Here is a 26,734-nt window from a genome sequence, read left to right as displayed (position 1 = left end):
GGTCTCCAAATTTTGACTGCGACGGGTGGGTGAGTCAGCTAATGAGGTTTGAGCTGGAACTGAACTTGCCACTGTCGGTGCTCCGATGACGACGGCGAGATCGTCAAAAACACCTTACAGACACTTCCTAACGAAAAGTTGAAAACGTAAGACACAATCAAACAATAGAGACACAAAGTGAAAATTAATAAAATAAAAAAAAAGGTGCAACCAACTACATTTGTTCCTCATCTTCCTTCTCTCGTCTTCTTATCCTCTACCAAACTCACTCCCTCTCATTCCTTCCCACTCCTATTCCCATTCACAATTCCATTCTTCACTTCTTCAACCATCTTCCGCTTCCTCTCATACCATCATGTGTTTGCTACTTCCTACTTTCGATCTCAATCCATCAATTCACTGATGCTTTCACTCTTCCAGATCTGAACTCCTTCAAGCAACCGCAAGCCACGATGGCCACCACACTCGCTTGGCGACACGCTGCCAACAATGCAAATGATCTGGTACCTTCTTCTTCACAGCAATTTCATCTTTCTCTTTTCTTGTGCCAGTATGAGTGAGCAGTGTTGTGCCGTGGTCAGTCTTTGCATGGGGGGAAGTCTATTTATGGATCTTGTTCTCTCACGTTTGGTTGCATCTGGATACTTTCTGTCCATTGCTTTGCTCAGTCAATGTTTTGCAGTTTTGTGCTTGACGTTTCGCGATTCTGGGAAGTGTCATTGGGGATCATTCATTCATGGACGTTTAAAGGAACTATGTGATTTAATTGTGCAGATGTGGAGGGTTTACTTTTTTTTTTGTTGATGTGTGATTAGTATGTTAATTGATACACTAGAATACAGTCTCTACGGTTCTTCATGGTGCGTCCAGTTTCATGGATATTATGAATTTGGTGAGTAATGGTTTTTGTAGCACAATTAACTATGGAATAGATCTTCTGGGAGGAGGGCAGAAGTAGAAAATGGAAAGAAGTGAATGGCGGTTATAAAATTGTTTGTGTATTTTACTTAACTGTCCAGGGGTTTGTTAAGATGCGTGGTTCTTTGCTGATGCCTTATATTGATGAAGAATGATTTTCACTTCCTCAGGTTTCCCTCGGGTTTGCTCAATAAGATGCCATCCTAAAGGATAATAAATCATCTGTGTTGAAAACAAAAAACAGCAATTTTTCTTTGTTTAGTGCTCTGAAATTTTCATTTTCTTCGTGAGGAATGTAATCAAACTGTATTGATTCATCTCTCTTCCATCAGAGCTTGATTTCCCATTTCATCTCTTTCTTTTAGATTGAATTACTTACTTATCCATCCATTACTGGCTTTATGCATGTGAAAAGGGAAAAGGAACAAGAAATGCTCATAGTCTGATTATTTTTATGCGGTTCCTTTTATTGTGTTTATTTTCATTACTTTCCATCTTTTATTTTATGTTTTCAGAGATGCGGAACATACCTTAGCAGATAACATTCTTCATTTTTATTCTTTTGATTGCAGGAAAGAAATGGTGATAGGAATACTCAAGATTCAGAGCCCCCAACACCACATTCTGTTCTGAAGATGGGATTTAGGTCGGTTTGTCACACAGGAATACTTAAAATTATTGATTAATTTGTTTGCAAAGCTGCTAGAGTCAATGATTGTAACACTTATTTTTAATACATTTGTTTGTTAGTATCTGTTCGGCTTGCAGCCAAGTAAGCTAACAGTCTAACCTGTGGGACTGAACTAAGAACCATGTGCATTGGTTGCTCTGTTTATGAACTATGGACATTCAAATTGGTGCTCACTAAATTTTGGCTTCTTACATGTTTAACTGGTTGCTATTGCAGAGAGCGGAACAGCAGCATGGAGGATCCAGATGGAACATTAGCTAGTGTTGCCCAATGCATTGAGCAGCTGCGTCAGAGCTCTTATTCTGTGCAGGAGAAAGAATATTCCTTAAGGCAGCTATTGGAGCTTATAGATATGCGTGAAAATGCTTTTAGTGCTGTTGGATCTCACTCTCAGGCAGTTCCAGTACTTGTTTCCCTTCTTAGGTCTGGTTCATTGAATGTGAAGATACAGGCAGCGACCGTCTTGGGCTCCCTTTGTAAAGAAAATGAGCTAAGGGTCAAGGTCTTGCTTGGAGGATGCATTCCTCCATTGCTTAGTCTATTAAAGTCCAGTTCTACTGAAGGACAAATTGCTGCTGCAAATACTATTTATGCTGTCTCTCAGGGTGGTGTAAAGGATCATGTTGGTTCAAAAATATTTTCAACTGAAGGAGTTGTACCAGTGCTCTGGGAGCAGCTGAAAACTGGCCTGAAGGCAGGAAATGTAGTTGAAGGTTTATTGACTGGTGCATTGAAAAATCTCTCCAGCAATACTGAGGGATTCTGGAATGCAACTATACGAGCTGGAGGAGTCGACATATTAGTGAAGTTACTGGCAAAAGGACAGCCCAGTAGTTTAGCTAATGTGTGCAATTTACTTGCTTCTGTAATGATGGAGGATGCATCTGTTTGTTCAAAGGTGTTGACAGCGGAGGTGACAAAACAACTTCTGAAACTATTAGGCCCTGGTAATGATGACTCTGTTAGAGCTGAAGCAGCTGGTGCTCTTAAATCTCTTTCTGCCCAGTGCAAAGAGGCAAGGCGAGAGATAGCCAATGCTAATGGTATTCCTTCTCTGATCAATGCTACCATAGCTCCTTCCAAAGAATTCATGCAGGGTGAGTGTGCTCAAGCATTACAGGAGAATGCTATGAGTGCTCTAGCAAACATCTCTGGTGGTTTGTCTTACGTCATATCTAGCCTTGGTCAAAGTCTTGAATCATGCACCTCACCTACCCAAATTGCTGACACATTAGGAGCTTTGGCATCAGCTCTCATGATATATGATAACAAGGCAGAATCAACCAGAGCATCAGATCCTTTGGTTGTCGAGCAGACATTACTCAAACAATTTGAGCCTCGCTTGCCCTTCCTTGTAAAGGAACGAACCATTGAAGCGCTTGCTAGTTTGTATGGAAATTCCGTACTTTCAAATAAACTTGCAAATGCCGATGCAAAACATCTGCTAGTTGGTTTGATAACAATGGCTGTAAATGAAGTGCAAGACGAACTTATAAAAGCTCTGTTGACAGTGTGCAAAAGTGAAGGCAGTCTATGGCGTGCACTTCAGGGCCGTGAAGGAGTTCAGCTATTGATATCTCTTTTGGGGCTTTCATCAGAACAGCAGCAAGAGTGTGCAGTTGCCCTGCTTTGCCTTCTATCATTTGAAAATGATGAAAGTAAATGGGCAATTACTGCAGCTGGTGGCATACCTCCACTTGTTCAAATTTTGGAGACAGGATCAGCAAAAGCAAAGGAAGATTCAGCAACAATCCTTAAGAACCTGTGCAATCATAGCGAAGATATACGTGCTTGTGTTGAAAGTGCTGATGCTGTTCCTGCATTGTTGTGGCTATTGAAGAATGGAAGCCCAAATGGGAAAGATATTGCTGCAAAGACTTTAAATCATTTAATTCATAAATCAGATACTACAACCATTAGTCAGCTTACAGCTTTATTGACTAGTGATCTTCCTGATTCTAAGGTTTATGTTTTGGATGCTTTGAGAAGTATGCTTTCTGTTGCTCCCCTTAGCGACATTTTACGTGAAGGTAGTGCTGCCAGCGATGCATTTGATACTATGATAATATTATTGAGCTCTGCCAGAGAAGAAACTCAGGCAAAGTCTGCATCAGCTCTGGCAGGAATTTTTGAAACAAGGAAAGATGTGCGTGAAAGTAGCATTGCTGTCAAAACTCTTTTGTCAGCCAAGAAATTGCTCAATGCTGAATCTGAAAGTATCCTGATTGAGTCCTCCCACTGCATGGCTGCAATATTTCTTTCCATCAAAGAGAACAGGGATGTAGCTGCTATCGCTAGAGATACATTATCCCCTCTAGTTTCACTAGCAAACTCTTCAGTTTTGGAAGTTGCAGAGATGGCCACATGTGCTCTGGCGAACCTTATTTTAGATGGTGAAATTGCAGAGAAAGCTATTGCAGAAGAAGTTATCTTACCTGCTACTAGAATATTATGTGAAGGCACAATTTCTGGAAAAACTCATGCCGCAGCAGCAATTGCTCGCCTCCTACATTCTCGGGATGTTGATTATGCTGTAACTGATTGTGTGAATCGTGCTGGAACTGTTCTTGCATTAGTCTCTTTCTTAGATTCTGCTGTTAATGGATCTGTTGCTACATCAGAGGCTCTAGAAGCACTTGCCATCCTGTCCAGGTCGGTAGAGACCAGTGCAAATATTAAATCTGCTTGTGCTGTTTTGGCTGAATTCCCTAAAAGCATAAGCCCAATAGTCTTGTGTATTGTTGATTCGGAGCCAATGTTGCAGGATAAAACTATTGAGATTTTATCTCGATTATGTAAGGATCAGCCTGTTGTTTTGGGAGATACTATTGTGTCAGCACCTGGATGCATATCTTCAATAGCTAAAAGAATAATTAGTTCCACAAATGTGAAGGTCAAAATTGGCGGAGCAGCACTTCTTATTTGTACTTCTAAAGCAAATCATCAGAGACTGGTGGAGGATCTGAGTTCGTCGAACTTGTGTGTTGATCTTATTCGATCTCTTGTTGATATTCTTGTTTCTGCACTGCCTTCTTCGGGTTACCTGGATGATGACAACAAGGAACTCATTAGCATATGCAGGCACACAACAGAAGAGGCCAACAGTTCTGAATCCAACACTAGCACTAGCATTATCTGTGGTGTTGACTTGGCGCTATGGCTATTGTCTATTCTTGCTTGTAATGATGAAAAAAATAAAATTGCAATAATGGAGGCTGGAGCAATTGATGTTCTCATTGACAGGATCTCAAATTGTTTCTCGCAATATTCTCAGGTATTTAAGTGCCTTTTTCGTCAATCCAAAGAAATAGATAGTCCATGTGATTCTGATCATAAGTAATACTTAAAATGGAAAATCATGCTTTAACTCTCTGCTCCCTCTAAGTTTTGTCCAAAAGCTAATTAAAATCCTATAAAGTTCATTCAAATTTTCGAAATCTCCCACCTTATCCCTTTGATAGAAACATTACCTGTGATAATTTTCTCGATTCTCACTTCTACGAAATTGAACATAATGGTTGGAGAAACACTGAAATCTTTATAGAATGAAAAGCTGTTCAAGACAAAATGATTTTTTTGGGTAAAAAGTAGAAAATAAAGTGTTAGGATACGATTATGTATTGAGTTTGGTGACTCCGTGTAAAAAAATATTATCACATGTTTGGCTAATGATTTATCTGCTTCCAGTTTTAACTAAATCATTATCCACTATAACATTATGTTTCTTCTAGTATTTCCCGGCCACGGAGAGAGGGAAGAGGAGATAGGGAGGTTAATATTTTTAAACTTGATTTAGACCAAGATTTCATGTAGATAAACTGTAATTTTCCCTTGTAAATGTTTACTTTCTACTTCAAAGCATCCTTTGCTGTAAAACTTAAACAATGTTATGAGACTTATTTCTGTATATAAACCGTGTTAGCTCAATATGGTGAACATGCAGATGGACTACAAAGAAGATAGAATCATGTGGATTCATGCTTTGTTGTTGGCAATATTATTTCAAAATAGAGATATCATTCGGGCCCATCCAACTATGAAATCTATACCTGCACTTACCAGTTTATTGAAGTCAGAGGAATCAGCAAACAAATATTTTGCTGCACAATCAATAGCTAGCCTTGTCTGTAATGGTAGCAGGGGAACACTCCTGTCTGTGGCAAATTCTGGGGCAGCAGGTGGACTTATCTCTTTGCTTGGCTGTGCTGATACTGATATACAGGATCTTCTGGAATTGTCAGAGGAATTTTCTCTGGTGCGTTATCCTGATCAAGTGGCTCTTGAGAGGTTGTTTCGAGTTGAAGACATAAGAGTTGGAGCTACTTCTCGGAAGTCTATACCTGCCTTAGTTGATCTGCTCAAACCAATTCCAGATCGTCCTGGGGCACCATTTTTGGCACTTGTACTTTTGACTCAGCTCAGTAAAGATTGTCCTTCAAATATGAGTGTAATGGTGGAGTCTGGGGCCTTAGAGGCACTTACGAAGTATCTTTCACTCAGTCCACAAGATGCAACTGAAGAAGCTGCTACAGATCTGCTAGGAATTCTGTTTAGCAGTGCTGAAATACGAAGACATGAATCAGCATTTGGTGCTGTTGCTCAACTTGTAGCTGTGCTACGTTTAGGAGGAAGAGGTGCAAGGTATAGTGCTGCAAAAGCCTTGGAAAGTTTGTTTTCTGCTGATCACATCAGAAATGCAGAGATTGCTCGGCAGGCTGTTCAACCATTGGTGGAGATTCTCAGTACTGGTTCAGAAAAGGAGCAGCATGCTGCAATTGCTGCATTAGTGGGGTTGCTGAGTGAAAATCCATCAAGAGCTCTTGCTGTTGCAGATGTTGAGAAAAATGCAGTGGAAGTTCTTTGTAGGATCCTTTCATCAAATTCTTCAATGGACCTGAAAGGGGATGCTGCTGAATTATGTTGTGCTCTCTTTGGAAATACAAGGATTCGGTCCACAGCAGCTGCTGCAAGTTGTGTTGAACCTCTTGTCTCTCTCCTGGTATCTGAGTTCAGTCCAGCTCATATTTCAGTTGTCCGGGCACTGGATAGGCTTGTTGATGATGAGCAACTGGCTGAATTAGTTGCTGCACATGGTGCAGTTGTTCCTCTAGTTGGCCTACTGTCTGGTACGAATTATATACTACATGAGGCCATTTCCAGAGCTCTAGTCAAGTTGGGAAAAGACAGGCCTGCTTGTAAAATGGAAATGGTGAAAGCTGGAGTTATTGAAAGCGTACTTGACATCTTACATGAAGCACCTGATTATCTATGTGCTACTTTTGCAGAATTGTTGCGTATATTGACTAATAATACTAGCATAGCTAAAGGTACATCTGCTGCTAAAGTGGTTGAACCATTGTTTTTGTTACTGACAAGGCAGGAATTTGGGCCAGATGGACAGCACAGTGCATTGCAGGTGTTGGTTAATATCTTAGAACATCCAAAGTGTCGTGCTGACCATTCATTAACTTCTCGTCAAGTTATTGAACCACTTATCCCTTTGCTTGATTCTCCAATTTCAGCAGTGCAACAATTGGCTGCTGAGCTTCTTTCACATCTACTTCTTGAAGAACGCCTTCAGAAGGATCCCGTGACACAGCAAGCAATTGGCCCTCTCATTCGAGTTCTTGGTTCTGGTATACACATATTGCAACAGAGAGCTGTAAAAGCCCTTGTTAGTATTGCACTAACATGGCCAAACGAAATTGCTAAGGAGGGTGGTGTTATTGAAATTTCCAAAGTGATATTGCAAGCTGATCCTTCTCTTCCTCATGCTTTATGGGAGTCTGCTGCCTCTGTTTTGTCAAGTATTCTGCAGTTTAGCTCTGAATTCTACTTGGAAGTGCCTATTGCTGTATTGGTAAGGTTACTTCGATCTGGCTCAGAGAGCACGGTTGTTGGTGCTTTAAATGCTCTTCTGGTGCTAGAAAATGATGATGGAACTAGTGCAGAAGCTATGTCAGAAAGTGGAGCTATAGAGGCTCTCTTGGAGCTCCTGCGATCTCATCAGTGTGAGGAAACTGCTGCAAGGCTTTTAGAAGTATTGCTGAACAATGTAAAGATTCGAGAAACAAAAGTAACAAAATCAGCTATCGTACCATTATCGCAGTACCTTTTGGACCCACAAACTCAAGCTCAGCAAGCAAGGTTATTGGCAACTTTGGCTCTTGGGGATCTGTTTCAGAATGAGGGTCTTGCTCGAACAAGTGATGCAGTTTCAGCTTGTCGTGCTTTAGTAAATGTTCTTGAAGACCAACCAACAGAAGAAATGAAAGTTGTAGCCATATGTGCTTTGCAGAATCTTGTGATGTACAGTCGATCAAATAGGAGAGCAGTTGCAGAGGCTGGTGGTGTTCAGGTTGTACTGGATCTGATAGGTTCAAGTAATCCAGAAACATCAGTTCAGGCTGCAATGTTTGTTAAACTTCTCTTCTCAAATAACACTATTCAAGAGTATGCTTCTAGTGAAACAGTCAGAGCCATAACTGGTGCGTTTTTCTTTGCTTATCTTGCAAGTTTACTACCTGGCTGTTTGAAACATTTATTACTTTTTCTTTCAGAATTTCTAAAAAAAGCTGCATGATAGCATGCCCTCATTTTACTTTGTAGAAGAGGTAGCCTTGGTGCTGGAGTAAATTTGAATAATGAATGTTTTAGAAACTGAACAAAACTGATTTTTAAACAAGAATAATAATAAGTTCTTTAAAAGTAGGAGTGGATATAAGTGACGAGTCTTTGTGAGCAACTCTGGTGATAATTTTATGTTGGTTTAGTTATATTTAAAACATAATATTAAATATTTTGGGCAAGTTAAAAATACACCAAAGGAAATGCTATCTTTGTTAAACAAATTGACATAAAAATGGTGTTTTTTTTACGTTATGATACATTGAACATGGTAAATTATTTCTGCCTCACTCTCTCAAGCCAAGCCATAGCTTGGTTTCTAAAAGCTTTTCAATAAAATAAGTGAAGTTCATCAAATAAATTACAGATGAAGAAGTGGATAAATCTTATGAGTAATAGAAGATCTAATTTTTATGACCGTGCACCTAATTTTATGGTCGGAAACATATAAATTATAGAACCTGTGTCCTCTGAACTTCAACCTATCATTAAATTTAAAAACATGACTGTAGCTTTGCTTATGTAATCTTGTAGCAAAATTAGGCACTTGTTGCTTTATTAAGTATTCAATTAATGTAACTTTAACAATTATAGATTTCAGTTTTTCCACAGAATTGATTGATGAACAATGGTGATTCATTTAAACAGAAACACATCTCCCCCTCCCCACTTTTTATTTCTAACTAAGGTTTTGTGTTCTTATAGCTGCTATTGAAAAAGATTTATGGGCTTCTGGAACTGTGAATGACGAGTATCTGAAAGCCTTAAATTCTCTATTTAGCAACTTCCCAAGACTTAGAGCAACTGAACCAGCGACACTTAGCATTCCCCATCTGGTTACAGCCTTAAAGACAGGTTCAGAAGCTTGTCAGGAAGCAGCATTGGATGCACTTTTCTTGCTCAGACAAGCTTGGTCAGCATGCCCAGCTGAAGTTTCTAGAGCTCAGTCAATTGCAGCTGCAGATGCTATTCCATTGCTGCAGTACTTGATCCAGTCTGGGCCACCTCGGTTTCAGGAGAAAGCAGAATTTTTATTGCAGTGTTTGCCAGGAACATTGGTAGTGATCATCAAACGTGGTAACAACATGAAGCAATCTGTTGGAAATCCAAGTGTTTACTGCAAGCTTACACTTGGCAACACTCCCCCAAGGCAAACCCAGGTCATTTTTTTTTATATTTATGATTTCTTATTTTCCTATTAACTTTGAATCTTTTGTATTTTGTTATTAGGGGAGAAGAGGGGGCTACTTGGTTTTGTCTGTGTATGCAGTAGAATCCAGTGAGATTGGGTGTAAAAGTAAATTTGGGTTTTGTTCTCCATGCCAGTCATCTACAAATTTAACCCTGCAATCACTTGATCTTAGCCGCCTTTTCTAACTGCAAATCATGCCTATACCAGAAATACTCAATTAGGATTTACATGTTTTGAGCTGTTTCCTAGAAGAACATTTGTTGATCATCTACCTATTCTGCTGAGGTTTTGCTACATATTGCATTGGCAGAATAATTTATTCACTATCAAAATAATTTTTTTCTGGCCCTTTTTGCATGTCCCTTTTTGCCAAAAAAAAAAATCTGCCCTGTTAGCGTAGGTTTTTCTTAATTGTTGGTTTTGCAATTTTACTGGTTCCTTGATTTTGGGCATTCTATCTAATGCCACTTCCTAATTGTAAACTATTTTGACCTTCTTGAGTTTCAAGATGTACATGCAAGAGCTTAATCTTGTTGAATGCAAAGAGCATTGTATATAAAAACTGTGGTTTTGGCTGAATGTATATAAAAACTGTGGATTTCTTATTATAACGTCATAGTGTATTCTGTAATGCAAAAATGAATATACTGCACTACTAATATCCTTGATAATGGGGTGACAGGTGGTTTCAACTGGACCTAATCCGGAGTGGGATGAGAGCTTTTCATGGACCTTTGAGAGTCCTCCCAAAGGCCAGAAGCTTCATATCTCTTGCAAAAATAAGAGCAAAGTGGGAAAGGTAAATGTGCAAAAACATGTAGTAAACGCAGCAGTGTATTCATCTTTAAATGTGTTGTTTCCAGGTCTCATTATTAAATGAATTTTATATTTTTAACATAATTAACATTTTTAATTATATACCTCTTGTCATGGTTCCTTAACCAGTGTCTTTAAGACTTGTTTGCTCAGTACATGTTTAACCCCTCTGATGTGATTTGTTGACAGAGTAAATTTGGAAAAGTAACAATCCAAATTGATCGAGTGGTAATGCTTGGATCAGTAGCAGGAGAGTACGCTTTGTTGCCTCAAAGTAAAAGTGGGCCGCCACGGAATCTAGAAATAGAATTTCAGTGGTCTAACAAGTGATACCATCCACCTTACATATTTCAAATTACATAGTTAAAACAGACTCTTTTGTCATAATATTCTTTTGTAACTTGATCTTTCATTCCTAGGATAAAACACTAGGGGCACGAAGATCAGGCCAGCTTCGCGTTTCTTGTATGATTCTTTGAGTGTTGTCAATTTAAAGTTATAGCGAGTCTGTTTTATCATATCATTTTTTGTATTGGGGCTTGTATTGTAATAAGTACGACTTAGTATAGTTATTTGACAGTAAATTGAATGTAAAATATGAATGACAAAAATTGTTGTACTTGGAGAGTGGATCTGCTTGTTACTTATCCGTAATGGAAGAGTTAGGAGTCTCTTCATTCTCTGGTTGGATCTAGTAGAAGAGAGAAAACTTAATGGGGTGTGTGGAATCCTCATACACACGGGTGTCACATACCTCATCAGTGTTTTTCTTACCAACTGAACCCCTCTAGTAATGGAGACTCTAGCACTGAAGTGGAACTTTACACGTAATGCAGCTTGTGCTTACCTTCACATTTGTTACTGCTTCATGTTTTGGTTTTACTTTTTGTTTTATACATGTACATGTAAGCATGTTCAGTATTCAGTGAGGTAAAAAATAGTTAATCTTGAGTATACAATTATATATGGATGATTTTATTTTTTATTGTGCGCTCAAAATTTATTCTTTTTAACATGTATTTGTATGGTATATAGTATTTTGATTGTGTGACTAAAGTTAAGTTTGATTTAACATCAGAATTCGTATTCTATGAGAATCAGGTGGGTGTGGATTGATTTCGAGAGTGGTTTATCTTCTTTTTCCTCTTATGTTTTGTCATAAGCTAAGAAGCCTTTGTCGACTTCCTGACATGACGTTTTGAGCAGAAACTACTTGGCAATATTTGAAGCTATGCACTTGAGACTAATGCAAAAGTAACAATAAGCCATTTTATATCTACACAAAGAAGAAAAAATTAGTTCTGAATTTTCAAGAGCATGTTCTGGTTTTAATAGAAGCATGAAATGTGAGAAAGTGAGTAGGGCATTATGGTGGTAGCATAGGAAGGAAAAGAATATTTGAGTCATGTGGACCAATGGCAAATCCATGAATATTGCATTGCGTTATACCCTCACCTAATTCTGTTTAATATTGCGTGCCAGCTGAAGTTTACGTCTATTTTATTTTGTTTCTTCAGTAACAAAATGATTCATTCAACAACTGGTTCACAAGATTTAGGAAAAAAGAAAATCCACTGAACCAACTTCAATTCCTTGCGCAATATGATGATGACTTGAGATTCATCGAGGTCACATGTTGACTTCTGTTATTCCATTTTTCACGTAAGAGTTATAAGCCTAATTCATTCTAGCCATGTTCATACGTAAATTATTACAAATATTATTAAATATAACTATCCATGTTAAATGGTTGTATAATCTAGTGGTATATTACGTGCATGTGGAATTTCAATTAAGAAGTTAGGAAAAATAAAATGTAGTTTACTGAAAAAAAAACACATACATTTCAATGTTTTTTCCTAATTTAAATTTCTAAGGTATGAAAAAAAAGACCACAAACGTAATTTTTCAAAACAATTGATACAACAGAAAGATTGATGCAGCCTTTAGCTGCACCCTTCATCCCCATTTCCTAAAGTGGTTTCTTTTTCTTATAATAGGAATACAGAATCCAAAAAGGAAAGAAAAAAAACGCAGAAAGCTTGATGCAGCTTTCCATGTTAGTTCTCTTTTCCTTCAAACAGGAGCATCAAAATGTTATGTCATGAGAGGAGAAACATTTTTTCTTAAACTAAAGCAGAATATGATCAAGTAATTGCTAATTCATATAAGTATTGAAAATAACTTAAAATATCTGATTTTATTAACTTTAAATGAAGTCATAATCATTATAGTTAATCTTGTTTACAAAATGCTGTAACATTTCTTGTTTTGACAAGTTTTCCTGTGCAGTGGATTATCACTTTATAGGTGCATGATATTTAATATAAGTAATACTAGTTTTAATTATATAATTATAATAATTTTAGGTTAAGTTTAGTTTGATTTTTTTATTTTATTATAATATTTTAGGACTAAAATAAAAATATTTCATAGTATATATAATATATTGTTATTATGATTTCAAAATCATATATGCCATTTATACGTATGCATGATCACTGGTACGTGGCCATTGTTTTATTTCCTTCACTAAAAGCTTTGCACTCGTATACTTTTACCACATTTGCTTCACTTTTTATTTTTTTGTTTCCCTTTCTCTTTGCATCCAACTTTTCCCAAAAGTGGAAGCTTTCTGTGGAGTGTTGCTTTTGAAGAGAAAAAGGTTTTTCATGCAGTTTGGTTTAATTATTTGATTAATTGCTCCATTTAGGCACTTTAAAAATAAATCATCATGCTATTTCGTTCAACGGATATATTGTCTAGCACCGAAAGAAAAGAAAAGGAAATACCATGAGATTATTAATGTTGGTTAATTTAATTTTTGAAATTTTATTAAGATATTATTTTGGTTTCTTAACTTATTAAAATATTGTTATACTTTTAGAGACTAAAGTAGTTTATTGTTTAGTAGTAATTTGAAAGATTACACTAACACTTTGTAATTTTAAAGATAATTTGACGCGTGTTCTTGATTTTAAAAAATAATTTGATCTATTATCAAATAAAGAAATAAAAAAAAACGTAATTAAGGTTTATAATTCTTTGCCATCCACTAATTATGGGTGTATGAATTATAACAAGAAATGTGAATTTTATCAAATGATGATTTTTTGTTTTTGTACTTGTGTAAACTAAAGAGGTTTAGATAGTACCTAGAACTAGAGCTAATAGTAATAATTTTGTTTTTGATATCTTTGTCGCTCCTCCTTTGTCCTTCTTGTATTCTCCCTCTCGTACTCTTCAACTCTTTGATGCTCGATCAAGGGGGGTAACCTGTAAAAGGTTCTCCAATTATAAAGTAAGTATTGTATATTAAGAGTGTATGTAATTGATAAAAACGTACCTTACTCTTGTGTAAAAGACTTATTTATAGTATTCAGTAGTAGGTTATTTTATTCATGCACCATATTTGACATGTATCTTTAATAAAACATTATTAGCTAATTTATCTTAGTTTCCGGATTTATCGAAGTGTTGTCCAAATTCACAGGAATGTTGATATGTAAAATGTTATCATACTTGTCGCATATGTTTTATTTATTCTTTATTGTAATTAATTATTCAGTCGATCGATCATCAATCCAAATAATGTGACTCGTTCGATTTCGACTGTTTCATTTTCAATAGGAATAAACTCCCAATTAATTACCTTGCATACCATAATTATGAAAGTTTTATCATACATAAAAAGAAACTTTATTGATACAAATACATAAATTTCTCCATTCATTTGGATAATTTTTTTAAAAACACTTTGAAGAGATAAAAATAAAAATAAGAATAAATAAAATAAATTTCTTCAAAAATAAAATAATTTATGTTTAAGCTAATTTGTAGTTGCATATTTTTTTAAAAAAAATGTATATAAATTAATTTAAAAAATATGTTTCTTTGTTAGAAAGGTTTATGAATAAATTTATTGAAACAGGTACTATGAACCATTTAGATTGGAGAAAGAATAATATTAGGGAACACTATGCTCCAATTTTTGTTTAAAACAAAACTAGAATTAACACTAACCGTTAATTAGAGAGCATTTAATTAGTACTAACTCTAAATTAACTCAAAGAGGTGAAATTGATGAGTTTGTCCATATGCAGCCACTAGTGGAGGCAACAAATTCATTAGTTCATAGTTTTGAAGAAATGGTATTTAATTGTTTGCTCATAATTTTATTTTTTTAAGAAATGGTTATTTTAGGTATATTGATCCATCAAATAATATATGCATGGGTATGTGTGATCAAATAGAAAGGCATGTTCATGAGGTTGGTCAAAAGAATAGGGATTTGTTAAATCACATGCATTCATTCAAATGGACATCTATATTTAGAGGCCATCATATAGCTGTAAGAGGACAAAACCAAACTCATTAAACGACATGCATACACACACATATTATATATATATATATATATATATATATATATATATATGTTCCAATGTTTCAAGAGACAGGCATAAGAACTTGCTATGAGTTACAACGACATGAATGAATAAATAAATAAATAAAAGATTTAATGATATATCATTTTTTAAATTTATCTCTGTTTCTTTTCATAAAAAACAAAAATTTCAAAGTTTTTTTACTACAATTATAGTTTCTATATCTTCAATATAAAAAATAAATATTTTTTTTATTTTAAAAACTTACTTCATAATAAGTCCAATGCTCCTTTTACAAAAGGTAGCTTCACCAACCATTAGCCTTATATAAAGATAAATTATATTTTAATCATAAAAAAATTGTAAAATATTCTGCTCTCTTACATGCAAATAAGAAAACTCTACCTCGTAACATGACAGACACCTGTGCAATATGGCTTTGAATTAAAGTACACAAAATAAAATATTTTATATCAGTTAACAATAAAATATTATATTTTTAAAATTATTTTGTAAAGTTGAGTTATTATATAGAATGTAATTCTTATTTTACAAATTAATTTTGTGAAATTAAATTACATATAATTTATTTGTCTGATTGGAGAAACTTAAGAAGCTTCCACCACACTAGGGTTGCTGAGATTGTTGTATTAAACTAAAACCGGTTTTGGAATTCGTCTGCACCAACTCCTCCCAACAGCTGGTGTGTGAAATGTTCCCAACCAAACGCGTTATTGGCTTCTGTCATTTCACCACTTTCTTACATAAACTAATTTCAAACTTCATTTAGCTCTAACAAAGTAATCAAAAAATTAATAACTCTTCTCCTCATTGCTAATTATACTAATTAAATCGTAAAACAGCATCTCTCACCATTTCGTCAACCATGAAATTCACCAGAAAGAAAACTTATATATTTAGTTTCTTAAAATTTTGGATTATTAGTATTATTTTAATTTTTTTATATAAAATGCTTATAGTGGTGTCGAATCACTTCGATTTTTTATTTATAAAATAATTAATAATTTTTAACTTGTAAGTATAAATGGTGTTTTATTTTAGAAAATATAAAGAAAGAAGTTAAGTTTATTCTTTTAGAAGGCTTTTAAGAAAGGCCGTGGAAGGTTCAGTTTTACTTTTGTGACAGAATATTTTTCTTTAGAAAAGGGGCACTGTGACTTGTTTTTATCAGCCAATAAAATGATTTATATAAATATAAGAAAGAGGATAACAGTACAAGAAATCCACCTATTAACAAAAGCTGTTTTTGCAGTCATAAACCCACAAAGTTAAATTTACAATTATCTTAAATAATTTTAACAATGATTAAATAATTAAAATAAACTCCGTTTATACTTTTATTTGATATGCTCTTCGTAAAGATATAATATATATAATACGATTTTTTGTTTGTTTATATAGTTATAAATTAATGAATATCAAGCTTTTGCATGTAATATAAGACTGACATAGACATGTAATATATTTAAATTTAAACTTACACGTAACCCAACCACCATTTAGCAATAATTGAGTGTTTCCTTCTCTCAATGTTCTCTTCTCCTTTAAGATTTTTTGATGTTACAAAATAAGAGAAGCCATTTTATAAAGTGAATTAATAAACCAACAATGTTGGTACATAATTAGTAAATAGTTTAGTGTCCTAATCATATCAATTAAAAATGTATTATTAAGTTTATTTCAGTCATATATCGTTAAAAGATTAGCCTCTCAGTGTCAAAAGGAATATATTGTTACCCACAAGAAAAATAATAAAAGAAATACAAACAATACATTTTTCAAGGCAAGTCTTTCTTTTTCAATTTTTTTTATTAAGCTCAGTCCAGCATCTGTGCTTCGCGGACCAAAATGCTATAAAAAAATTTAAAATAAATGTAATAAAAGACTCATTATTATTGATTAAATAGAAAAACTAAAAGACTCATTATATATGATCTAAAATATTTTTTTTTTAATAAATTTGATAGTTGAATATCACACCTCTACTAAAAATAACTACAAACTAATACATTTCTCATGATATCAATAATCTTTTAAAAAATCTATGTTAGCTAGAGTTTCTTGAGAGTGATAATAATATATAACATTTGGAAGGAAAAATCTTGATGGTAAAGACATGCGTAAGCAATACACAATCACGAATCAATTACAGAAAATAAATAACACAGCATTTAATGTGGTTTAGTCACCAATCTACAATCTACATCACGAACAACTAATTAGATTTTTATTTTATTTATTATAATTTGATTACAAACAGAAAGGTTTTTTAAATGAAGATTATAATAGAAACACAATAATTAAGCACACTCATCTAAAATATGTTTTCTAGTCAACCTAATCCAATTTTTTTGGTTTTACACGGAGGTAAGAAAAAGGGTATTGTTTTGTGGTGTTTTGGGACCACCACCTTTAATCTGTTTGAATCTGTTTAAACGTCTCTCTATAAGTAGACTCTGTCTCGGTAAGTGAGAGATCTCAAACGTAGTATACAACTTCTTCACAGCGCATAGCAGATATCACTCTTATTTTTTATTATTTCAAGGTAAGGAAGGAAGGAATCCGTTTTTTTAAGAAACAAGCTTCCTAATTGCATTGCATCTTCTTTTGTTTCACACCTGTCTTCCCTTTGTTTTCAATATCAATCAATTTCTTGTACTAATATCAAAAGTTCTTTACAATATAAGATAATTAAAGTGACAGAAACATAGAAAAACAAAAGTAATGTCGTAAAAAACATTGTATGGAGTTGTAGTTGTGTGTGCTATATATGTGTGTATATGTATGCTTCCATCATTTTAATCACACACAACGTAATCTTGTTGCTATATATACACATTCATTGCCAAGCCCTCTTCACCTTTTGTCTGAACACACAGAAATGGGAGTTGGAGGCACACTGGAGTACTTGTCTGATCTGATGGGCAGTGGCTACCAACACAAGAAGAAAAAGAAGAAGCAGTTCCAGACGGTGGAGCTAAAGGTGAGGATGGATTGTGATGGCTGTGAGCTTAAGGTCAAGAACGCCCTCTCTTCATTAAGTGGTGAGTTATGTTATATATAAATTTGTCTTCGTCATCATCTATATTAACATGAAGATGATTGAATGAAATGGTGAGTGCAGGAGTGAAATCTGTGGAGATAAACCGTAAACAGCAGAAAGTGACAGTGAGTGGGTATGTTGAAGCAAACAAGGTGCTGAAGAAGGCGAAGTCAACGGGGAAGAAGGCTGAGATTTGGCCGTATGTACCTTACAATTTGGTGGCTCATCCATACGCAGTGGCAGCTTATGATAAGAAGGCTCCTCCTGGTTATGTGAGGAGAGTGGAGGTCCCTGCCAACACTGGAACAATCACAAGATATGAAGACCCTTATGTCACCATGTTCAGTGATGACAACCCAAATGCCTGCTCCATCATGTAGACAAAATATATGCCTTTTCGCACAGCATTGTAAATTTTCAAATTTTAATGCACTCTTTTTGTCTTTTACATTTTTCTTTTTCTTTTTCTTATCTCCTCCATTTTCAAGTTTTTGCTTTCCTCGAGTGTTCACTTCTTTTTTGCTTATTAATTACATAAAAAGATGGGAACAACGTTGCTGTCATCATTGTTTTCCTCTCTTTTTTTGCCTCAGCGTTCCAGATTCTGCACTGTACTTCTTTGCTGATGCATGTTTTTAAACCTTAATGGCAGTTTAATTTTTATTAACTGTTTCTTAAAGTTTATTTTCAACTTTTAGTATATCTTGCATCTAATTTTGTCTAGTTTTTAAAAACATTCGTTGAAGGACCACATTTAGAAGAAATTAGGAGTTTTCATAAGGTTAAAATGCAGAGAGGAAATTTTTGTTTTGACTCAAACTATCTCAAATTTGTTTGGTAGCTTAAGTTTTCTTTGTTGAAAAGAAAACAGAAATATTTTGTGAGTGCTTGAAGCTATATATTTTTAAGTAGCTAAGTGAGAACCTTTTTCTTTTAAATAGCTTAAATGAGACAGTAAAAGAAGGATTGAAGTGTTTTGTACGTAATGAAAGATTATGTGTGTTCTTAAAGAGTCCATTTTTAGGCAACTTAACTGTTTCTATTTATAAAAGTCTATTACAAGAAAGTTTCACTACTATAAAAGAGCAAACTTATGACATTATGAAAACAAAGAATAAAATAACAATGAAATTAAAGAGAGAAAGGAAAAGAAAGAATAAAAATAAAGTGATTTGTTCCTAAAGAAAGTAAGTTCCACCTTACTTAAGAAGGTTTTTAACACAATCTATGAACTTGCAAGTTTCTAACAAATTAGATTTGTCTTCCATATTATTCCTTCTTCCTTAGTTATGAAGTTTAGCCACGTGAAATGGAGATTAAATTACTAAAAAAGGAATCAAAATATTTCATGGACTCTTTAATATCTCTATGGCCCAGTGAATGCAAGAAAGGAATGAAGCTTTAATAACAACATATTATTCAAGAAAGGGTGCTAATATATTAAATATATGTTATTTTCTGTTCATAGGATCAACAAAACTTTTCTCTACAAGAAAATAAATTTTTGTCGTTTGAACATTCTTTACTTTCCATACATAAAGAATCATGTGACTTAGTGTATTCTTAAATGATTAATATGGACATGCATAGAAATATACATACATATATATAGACAAAGTCACTTCTAGATGTTTGAAACTCAAGCATACATAGACATGATATTCCAAGTAACTTAGTTATAATTGACTATGACTTTCATCCTTGAGCTTGGTTAAATGTTATTTATACTTCTTTTATAGGTATGTTAGATGTGAATTTGTTGTTGAATTAAGAGCACATCAAGTATCAAGGAATACAAGACGAAAAAAAAAACAAGAGGAAAGAATGAAGAAAAAATTAGGAAGAAAATTAATTTGTAAATTTTTTAGAAGTTTCTAAAATGTTTTAAAAGTTTATAAAAATTTAAAGTATGTGAATGGGAGTAGAAAGATACATGAATGCACTTAACTAACTCATGATTGCTTACAATTAAGTTATTTAAACACATTCATGAACCTAAAAGCATGTTAATGTTGTAACTTTGTATATTAAAAATCTCACATTGATTAGAAACATTGATTAGAAACGGGAACATTTATATAATATATAAGTAGATGCAAACTTTACCTTATAAATTGATCTTATAATGTTGAGTTAGATTTAAAGTTCACTTCCTACAATCATGGATTCAAGATAATTCAAGATAATTAAGTTGTAACCCTAGAAAGATTGATGCTACCATTTTAAGAAGTCTATTGAGCTTAAATCCAAATATTTTACTCATTCAAATTAAACTCATTTTGTGGCAAAAATTAAAATATCTTACTATTTTTAATTTATTTTATATGCAATTGTTTTTTATATTTGACTATTTTATCATTAAAATTCTCATAGAATCTATCCTTTAATTTCCCAAGCAAGTATATGTGGATAAAACTTTTACTTATCACTTTATGACATAAGATTTGGTATTTTTGTCAATATTCTTAACCAAGCAAAGTAGAATATAGTTAGAAAGGACTCCAAATTGCTTAATTAGAGGCATTGATTATTTTCGCTGTAGTATACACATTCACAGTAACATTGCATTTTGGCTTTGCCGACCCCGAGCGTTGCTAGCTGCCTAGTTACGGAGCACTTGGCCCCTCTTATCACCAAAAAGGAAAATTTGACAGTCTGCATTGATGCTATTTTTGAAAAAGCATACAAAATTTAAACCAATTCCAATACGCTTGGTTCCCAGAAGAAGCTGAAGCAAACAGGAACAATAATGTTCAAGGAAGGCGTATCTTTTTCCTCTCAATCAAAGTGAGAGGCAGGAATCAGCTTTATTTTTTCTGCTTTGGCTTTTTTTGTTTCCCTCTCCCTTTACCTGATCCTCGCAAAGTGTAAAGGCCCATGCAACCTCGGGATAATATAGAGGGATTCAACATAATTATGCAGATGACTATACTCATTATTATTATTAGTATTATCATCACCACACCTAACGTCATCACGTTGTAAGAAAATATTTAGGGGTGCAAAATACGGATACTGATATAAACATTTGTTAAGGTTGAAGGAATTCAGATATGCTGTCCAATCTCAAAACTAGTCAGTCACACCAACTGGTGAGCACAAGAAGATCGGAGAGGAGTACCAAATTGGGTAGGTAAATTTCAGATTTAAAATTCTGTTCACAGTGAACTATTAGCAAGAAAGTTTAACTGAGTCCTGCTTATATAAAGCATTCAGAAAGTTAGCTAGTATTCCTGGGCTTATCTGCCTCATAAGTTGAACCAAACACAGAAGCACAACTTGCATTTGAGAAAATTAAAATTTAGGATATCTTTAGTCACATTAATTCTCCAATTGCATTTCACTGCTTAAGCATATATAATCCTATTTCAGACGGGAAGATAAAAGGGTAAAGCATGTCATGTATAAGAGGTGACATTTATCATATCAAGAATTAATAATTTTTTATCATTCAGAAAATTACATATACACTAAAGATACACAAGTTGCTCGCATGTCCTGTGCAGAGATACACGTGAATTATGTAATAGATATCCGAGGAAGGACTGGTCATTACTCACAAAAGGGATATCCAGGTCAATCATGTACCACTCCACTATCCAGGAACAGTAACTTGAGGTAGCTGGAATTGGGAAGGAGATTCTTCCAAACAAGTTGATCCACATTCTCCACTATTTTATTGCTCTAAAAGCAATAAGAAATTAGAATTGTACCTATTTTAGATAAACTAGGCCAGAGAAGAAAAGAAAGCATACCAGTATATCACATCATTATCTCTTAGCATTAATAGCTTTAAGTAGAATTTTTCACGTTATACTATAAGAAGATATATTAAATTTATTTACCGCATGTCTGCTTCTACCTGCCATTTAAACAACATGATGTAAATTTCACAAAGAACCCTGTGTTTCACACAAGAATAGAAATATTAAGCAGACTATGTTTTAATGATCACTTCTGTCATCAAATTTTAATGTTGCTTATTAGATATAATGTTTCATCAAATACCAACCGAATAAACTTCTAAAGCAGGTGATCAATGTTTTATGGTGCAGATGCTTATTAGATATAATCAATGCCAACCGATTAAACTACTATAGCATCTAATCAATGTTTTATCATGCAGATGCGTACATAAAAATGCATAGAATCTTCTTGTTTCATGGTCAAGAATCGAAGCTGTTGATTACTATATTTTGATAATAAGGAAAGAAGACCAACAAGGCTTGGTGCCCGCTGCCAAGCATACAGAAAGTAATCTGAACACAACAATAGTGTTTGGCTACCATTTCAGTAATGTATTTTAAGAACATAAAAATTCTAAGGAGATATGAAAACTCACCCAATCCATGTGTGGTTCATATGCATATATATATATATATATCTTATCAGCTTTGACTTCGTTCACTTTGATCTGTTCCCCGAATAAAGCTCAACAAAATTAACATCATACAGAAGAGTGGCATTGGCGGGTATGTTGCAGTCACCTATTTATTGAATCAGTGACAAACATGTAAAAAATCTAACAAATTTTCATAATCAAGGCATCTTCTGATAATAAATCATACACTCAAGTAATGAACTAAAAAATGCATGTTCCATGTAATAGTTAAAAAATCCGAAACAAATTCGCATATATATATATATATATATATATATATACATACACACATAATTTTCCCTTCTCTATAGTGTTATTCTACTACTGTATTGGTGTTGCAGGTGCAGTGAAATTTTCCATATGCGATGAAAAGTAACCTGAGAAGCACCCCGCAGGTTCAGGGCCATATGCTAACTGCGGAGGAACATACAGTTTGCGTTTCCCACCTGGGTTAAAAATGGTAAATTAGCAAGTCTGTAAAGAGAGTATCAAGTGACACGTGTAATGATCTAAGAATGAAATTAATACCTATCCGCATTGGAGGTACTCCTTCACCCCCTAAAATACCTTGATCCAGTCCCTTGATTACCTAGACACAATACACTCTCATAAGTTACAACACAGCAAAAACTGTTACAAAATACTTTAGGATAAAAAATAAATTGTATACCTTGCCAACACCAATGCGCATGGTGAGAGATCTACCACGTTTGTAGCTGCTATCAAACACTATCCCATCACCGAATCTCGCAGTATAGTGAACCTGTGTTGTGCATATACCATTAATATTCATAATCAGAACAACAACCAACTAACTAAAATGTTTGCCTGCGTGCAGAAATTGAGTGAGTAACTAACATTGATAAGCTCACCGATTGGAGCTTCCACACCGAAGCCCTCGACAATATCACAGTAACCGAGGCCAGACTTCACATACTTGTACTCACACAAAGGCTCTCCAACGGTAGCGTAGTATTCGATTCTTGTGGCGTCCGCATCTAACGCCGTTAAACCCATCACCCAAGCCGTTACCAACCCAATACCCATTCCAACCAATGGATTCTTCTTATCACTGTGAACTGCGGTACATGACATCTTAGTAGGCGCTTCGCAATTTTTACCATTTGGTTTCCAAGAACACGAAGGAGAGCAATAAGGAACGCGAACACCGGAACACAGGGAGAGTGCCATTTTCCTTTCTGTTTCACGTTATCTATATCTCTTCAACTCTTTCTGTGCCTCACTCCCAATATTAACGGTTAGCATTTTCATTCCTATTCTTCATTTTTTGTTTAAAGAAAATATTTAAATATCTTCTGTCTAAAGATTTTATTCAAGAAAAAAAAACAAAAATAAACTCTACATTTTATTTTTTGGGCTACAAAAAAAGATACCTATTGGGCCTACAAAACTTAATTGGGCCACCAGATGGACCGAGAGATTACCAAGGTCTGAACACAAATAATTAATAAAAAAAGATAAAGAAACTCGAGAACGTTCTCACTCGAACAGCCACCTAACTAACAAGTACCCCTAACGAACTTTTCAAAACCGTTCACTCGCGCGCGCTCATATAAGCACCTCACTTGCTACATTTCCCGCTTGCACTCACTCCCAACTCCAATCTCCGCTTCTTGAATACTCTCTCCGCCATGGAAAATTCTTTCTCCCTGCGATTAGCGCTTCTCTGCACCGCGTCTTTCGCTGCCATACTCTACGGCACCAAGGTCACCGCCTCCAACGAAGGATTCGAAGCTCCCTTCCAGCCTTCCAATCCTCCGCCAACTCCGCACAATATCCAAGAACACTCGTTCTTCTCTCACACCGCGCTTCTCCCTCCGATCTTATCTCACCTGGGTTTCCACGAGCTGGCAACGGCGGCGCCGTCGCTCTCCGACGCAGCAACCACCGCTTCCTCAGCCTGGACCGGCCCTTCCACAATCTTCGCTCCCTCCGATGCCTCTCTCCGCACCTGCTTTTCTTGCTCCGTCCCCAACCTCCTCCGCGAACACACCGTTCCCGGCCTCTTCACCATCGATTATCTCCAGAAACTTGCTTTCGGCACCAAGATTGAGACCTTGAGTGCAGGCCGTTGCATCACTGTTACCTCCGAGACGCTTCATCAGAACAGGAACACGAAGAGGAACAACACCATAGCCGACGCAAAGGTCTTCCTCTCATGTTAACTTATAGATTAATTTTTGTCGGAATCAGTTTTATTTTCTGTTCAGTTTAATTACTAAGATGTATTTGTTTCCTCTTTCGTGAAGGTTTTCGTCGGCGGTGTGGAGATCACGCAACCGGATCTCTTCAACAACGGCATGGTCGTTGTTCACGGCCTCCAAGGTTTCGTCTCTCCACTATCTCCTTTCTCTTGCGAGGTGGAGAGGATGACGTCGCTCTCGTTTCCGTTCCATCCGGATCACCGTTCCGGTCACGGCCAGCATCATCTCCACTCTAACAATGCGGCTGCGCATCCTTCTATGATGCGCTTGATGCTCCGAGATGCGATGCTCAGGCTCCGCAACAACGGCTTCAGCATCCTCGCTCTGGCGATGAAGGTGAAGTATGCGGAGCTCGTGACTCTCAACAACATGACCGTGTTCGCCGTCGACGACCTCTCCATTTTCTCCGGTTCGCACGCGTACATCAGTAACGTCAGGTTCCACGTCGTGCCGAACCAATACCTGTCAATTGCGGATCTGGAGAAGCTTCCGGCCGGGACTGCTCTGCCGACGCTGGAACGAGGTCAGCCGCTGCTCATCACGACCTCCGGCGGAGGAGAGATGTCGGCACCGATGAGGATTAACTACGTGAGGGTTAAGGTTGCAGATTTGATCCGCAACGTGAAGATCGTGGTGCACAGTGTGTATTTGCCGTTTCCGCATATCAATCCTGTGGCTGCTGCTTATGATACTATCATAGGCGGTGAAGGAGAGGGTGATGTTCGATATTCTGCAGAACAGATGCCGCAGGGAACTTGTTCCGCTCTTGATGGACGTGGAAGTTGCGTCACTGGGGTGCCTCCAATACATCAGGTCAAGGCAATTGTGGAGATTGAAGACCACCATGGCCTGTGAATAATGTCATCCTCAATTCCACGATGATCGATCCCTGTTGAAGTGAAACTTGTAGTTTGTTGACTCTATTATGGATGTTAGTTCTCTTTAGCTTGTGTATTCCTGTGAAATGTGAGTGTTCCTTTACTTTGAGCCTCGGCTGTGTATAGTCATAGTCAGTCAATCTTGTTGACTTTGTTCTTCAGTAAAAGCTTAACAATTTTTTAAGTATGTAGCATTCTTGGTAAATTTTGGTTTATAGTACAAATATTCATATTTTAATCAGATTTGTTTACATTTTAATCTAAAATACTAATATATATTATTATATTTCTAGAATAGGTTCTCAAGTAAGTGTATTTATTTTGAGTGGATATTAAACTACCTTTTTCATTTTTTTAGGGAAGTGATCCTTTTACACTCACTCTTAAAATACATGTTTAAAATGACTTTTCAATCTTTACACGAAAAAGTATTGATAGGATAGAAACAAGAAATAGAAACCTAAATTATGCTTTCACAATATAACTCTAAATTCCATACTTTTAATATATATATATATATATAAGGATAAATTTGTAATAAAATAATATATAAAAAATATTAAAATAATAATATTATTGGTTGTGGAGTATTTTTAGATCTAATATTAAAAAACAATAACTCAAATAACTATTTTTTAATAAAATATTATATTAATAAAAAATAATAATTTTTTAATATTATATTAATATAAAATAATAGTTTTTTAAATAAAGTATTATATTAATAAAAAATAATAATTTTTTAATATTATATTAATATAAAATAATAATTTTTTAATATTATATTAATATAAAATGATAACTTTTTAGATGTTAAGTGAAGATATCATTATTTAATAGAGGAATGATATATTTAGAACCAACTCATTGATAATATAAAGAAAGAGTATTTTTGTTATTTTATAAAAAAAAAATGAAATTTTAGATGAAAAAAATAAAGTTTTATATTAGAAGAAGGTTGATGTATATTTTTCTATTTAATATTATTTCATATAATATAATATTTTATTTTGAAAAGAGTTACATAGGAGAATACCAGTAGAACAGTTGGTTTCTACTATTAGACCTTGTCAAATAAGCTTTGTTCTTTTAAAAAACACTCATTGGAATTAATTTATTGATTATACTTTTTTATTTTTTAAATTATACTAATACATATTATTATATTATTAAAGTGAGTTGTACATGACTGTTTTATTTTTTAAAAATGTCAAATTATTATTTTTCTCTTTTTGTATGGGTAATTCTCCTCCTGGAAGTGTTCCTTAAACTTCTTATTTGCAATTGTTCTTTTAATTTATGATATATTTCACCATACTAGTTTCACATCCATATCATTATGCAATTAAATATATTACTTTATTTCAACTTTATTTTTATATTGCTTATTATTATTGAATACAATATTTTAAAATTACAAAACTTAGATAATTATTTTTAAAAAGTGATAGTCAACAAATCAATTTTCATTTGACCATGTCTTTATCCTAAAAATATTCTGATAAAAGTAATATATCGAGTGATCAAAATGAAAAAATTAACTTAAAAAAATAG

At 34.7% G+C, this 26,734-nt stretch overlaps 4 protein-coding genes across 9 annotated transcripts; 3 read left to right on the top strand and 1 right to left on the bottom strand.

The window, feature by feature from the left end:
- Positions 1-11,229, top strand: LOC137812390 (protein CELLULOSE SYNTHASE INTERACTIVE 1-like). 2 transcript variants are annotated; one of them, XM_068614344.1, is made up of 8 exons: positions 1-146; positions 421-503; positions 1,491-1,564; positions 1,826-4,883; positions 5,553-8,097; positions 8,942-9,396; positions 10,111-10,227; positions 10,434-11,229. In XM_068614344.1, exons 2-8 carry the CDS (start codon positions 453-455, stop codon positions 10,572-10,574), a joined length of 6,441 nt encoding a protein of 2,146 aa, XP_068470445.1. In that variant the 5' UTR covers positions 1-146; positions 421-452; the 3' UTR covers positions 10,575-11,229. The 2 variants fall into 2 exon arrangements, with proteins under 2 accessions (XP_068470445.1, XP_068470444.1); XM_068614343.1 differs by lacking the exon at positions 1-146 and having other exon boundaries at positions 173-503.
- Positions 11,230-17,060: 5,831 nt separating this feature from the next.
- LOC137812388 (heavy metal-associated isoprenylated plant protein 23) lies at positions 17,061-18,144 on the top strand. 2 transcript variants are annotated; one of them, XM_068614342.1, is made up of 3 exons: positions 17,061-17,198; positions 17,533-17,697; positions 17,778-18,144. In XM_068614342.1, exons 2-3 carry the CDS (start codon positions 17,535-17,537, stop codon positions 18,074-18,076), a joined length of 462 nt encoding a protein of 153 aa, XP_068470443.1. In that variant the 5' UTR covers positions 17,061-17,198; positions 17,533-17,534; the 3' UTR covers positions 18,077-18,144. The 2 variants fall into 2 exon arrangements, with proteins under 2 accessions (XP_068470443.1, XP_068470442.1); XM_068614341.1 differs by lacking the exon at positions 17,061-17,198 and having other exon boundaries at positions 17,308-17,697.
- A 2,950-nt stretch (positions 18,145-21,094) lies between these two features.
- LOC137812387 (photosynthetic NDH subunit of lumenal location 4, chloroplastic) lies at positions 21,095-23,366 on the bottom strand. 4 transcript variants are annotated; one of them, XM_068614340.1, is made up of 7 exons: positions 22,936-23,354; positions 22,748-22,840; positions 22,606-22,666; positions 22,455-22,523; positions 22,039-22,183; positions 21,542-21,558; positions 21,095-21,380 (listed from the first exon to the last, which is right to left on the bottom strand). In XM_068614340.1, the coding sequence occupies exons 1-5, from the start codon at positions 23,266-23,268 to the stop codon at positions 22,101-22,103; spliced, it is 639 nt and encodes a 212-aa protein (XP_068470441.1). In that variant the 5' UTR covers positions 23,269-23,354; the 3' UTR covers positions 21,095-21,380; positions 21,542-21,558; positions 22,039-22,100. The 4 variants fall into 4 exon arrangements, with proteins under 4 accessions (XP_068470441.1, XP_068470438.1, XP_068470440.1 ...); XM_068614337.1 differs by having other exon boundaries at positions 21,095-21,558; positions 22,936-23,366; XM_068614339.1 differs by having other exon boundaries at positions 21,095-21,955.
- A 249-nt stretch (positions 23,367-23,615) lies between these two features.
- On the top strand, positions 23,616-25,418 carry LOC137809796 (fasciclin-like arabinogalactan protein 21). The gene is made up of 2 exons (XM_068610873.1): positions 23,616-24,245; positions 24,348-25,418. Exons 1-2 carry the CDS (start codon positions 23,730-23,732, stop codon positions 25,155-25,157), a joined length of 1,326 nt encoding a protein of 441 aa, XP_068466974.1. The 5' UTR covers positions 23,616-23,729; the 3' UTR covers positions 25,158-25,418.
- The last annotated feature ends 1,316 nt before the right edge of the window (positions 25,419-26,734 follow it).

Source organism: Phaseolus vulgaris, chromosome 2 (genome assembly GCF_000499845.2).
Source record: "Phaseolus vulgaris cultivar G19833 chromosome 2, P. vulgaris v2.0, whole genome shotgun sequence".
NCBI lineage: Eukaryota > Viridiplantae > Streptophyta > Magnoliopsida > Fabales > Fabaceae > Phaseolus > Phaseolus vulgaris.
The sequence above is the reverse complement of the archived record's forward strand: the minus strand, read 5'-3'. Positions and strand labels throughout refer to the sequence as shown.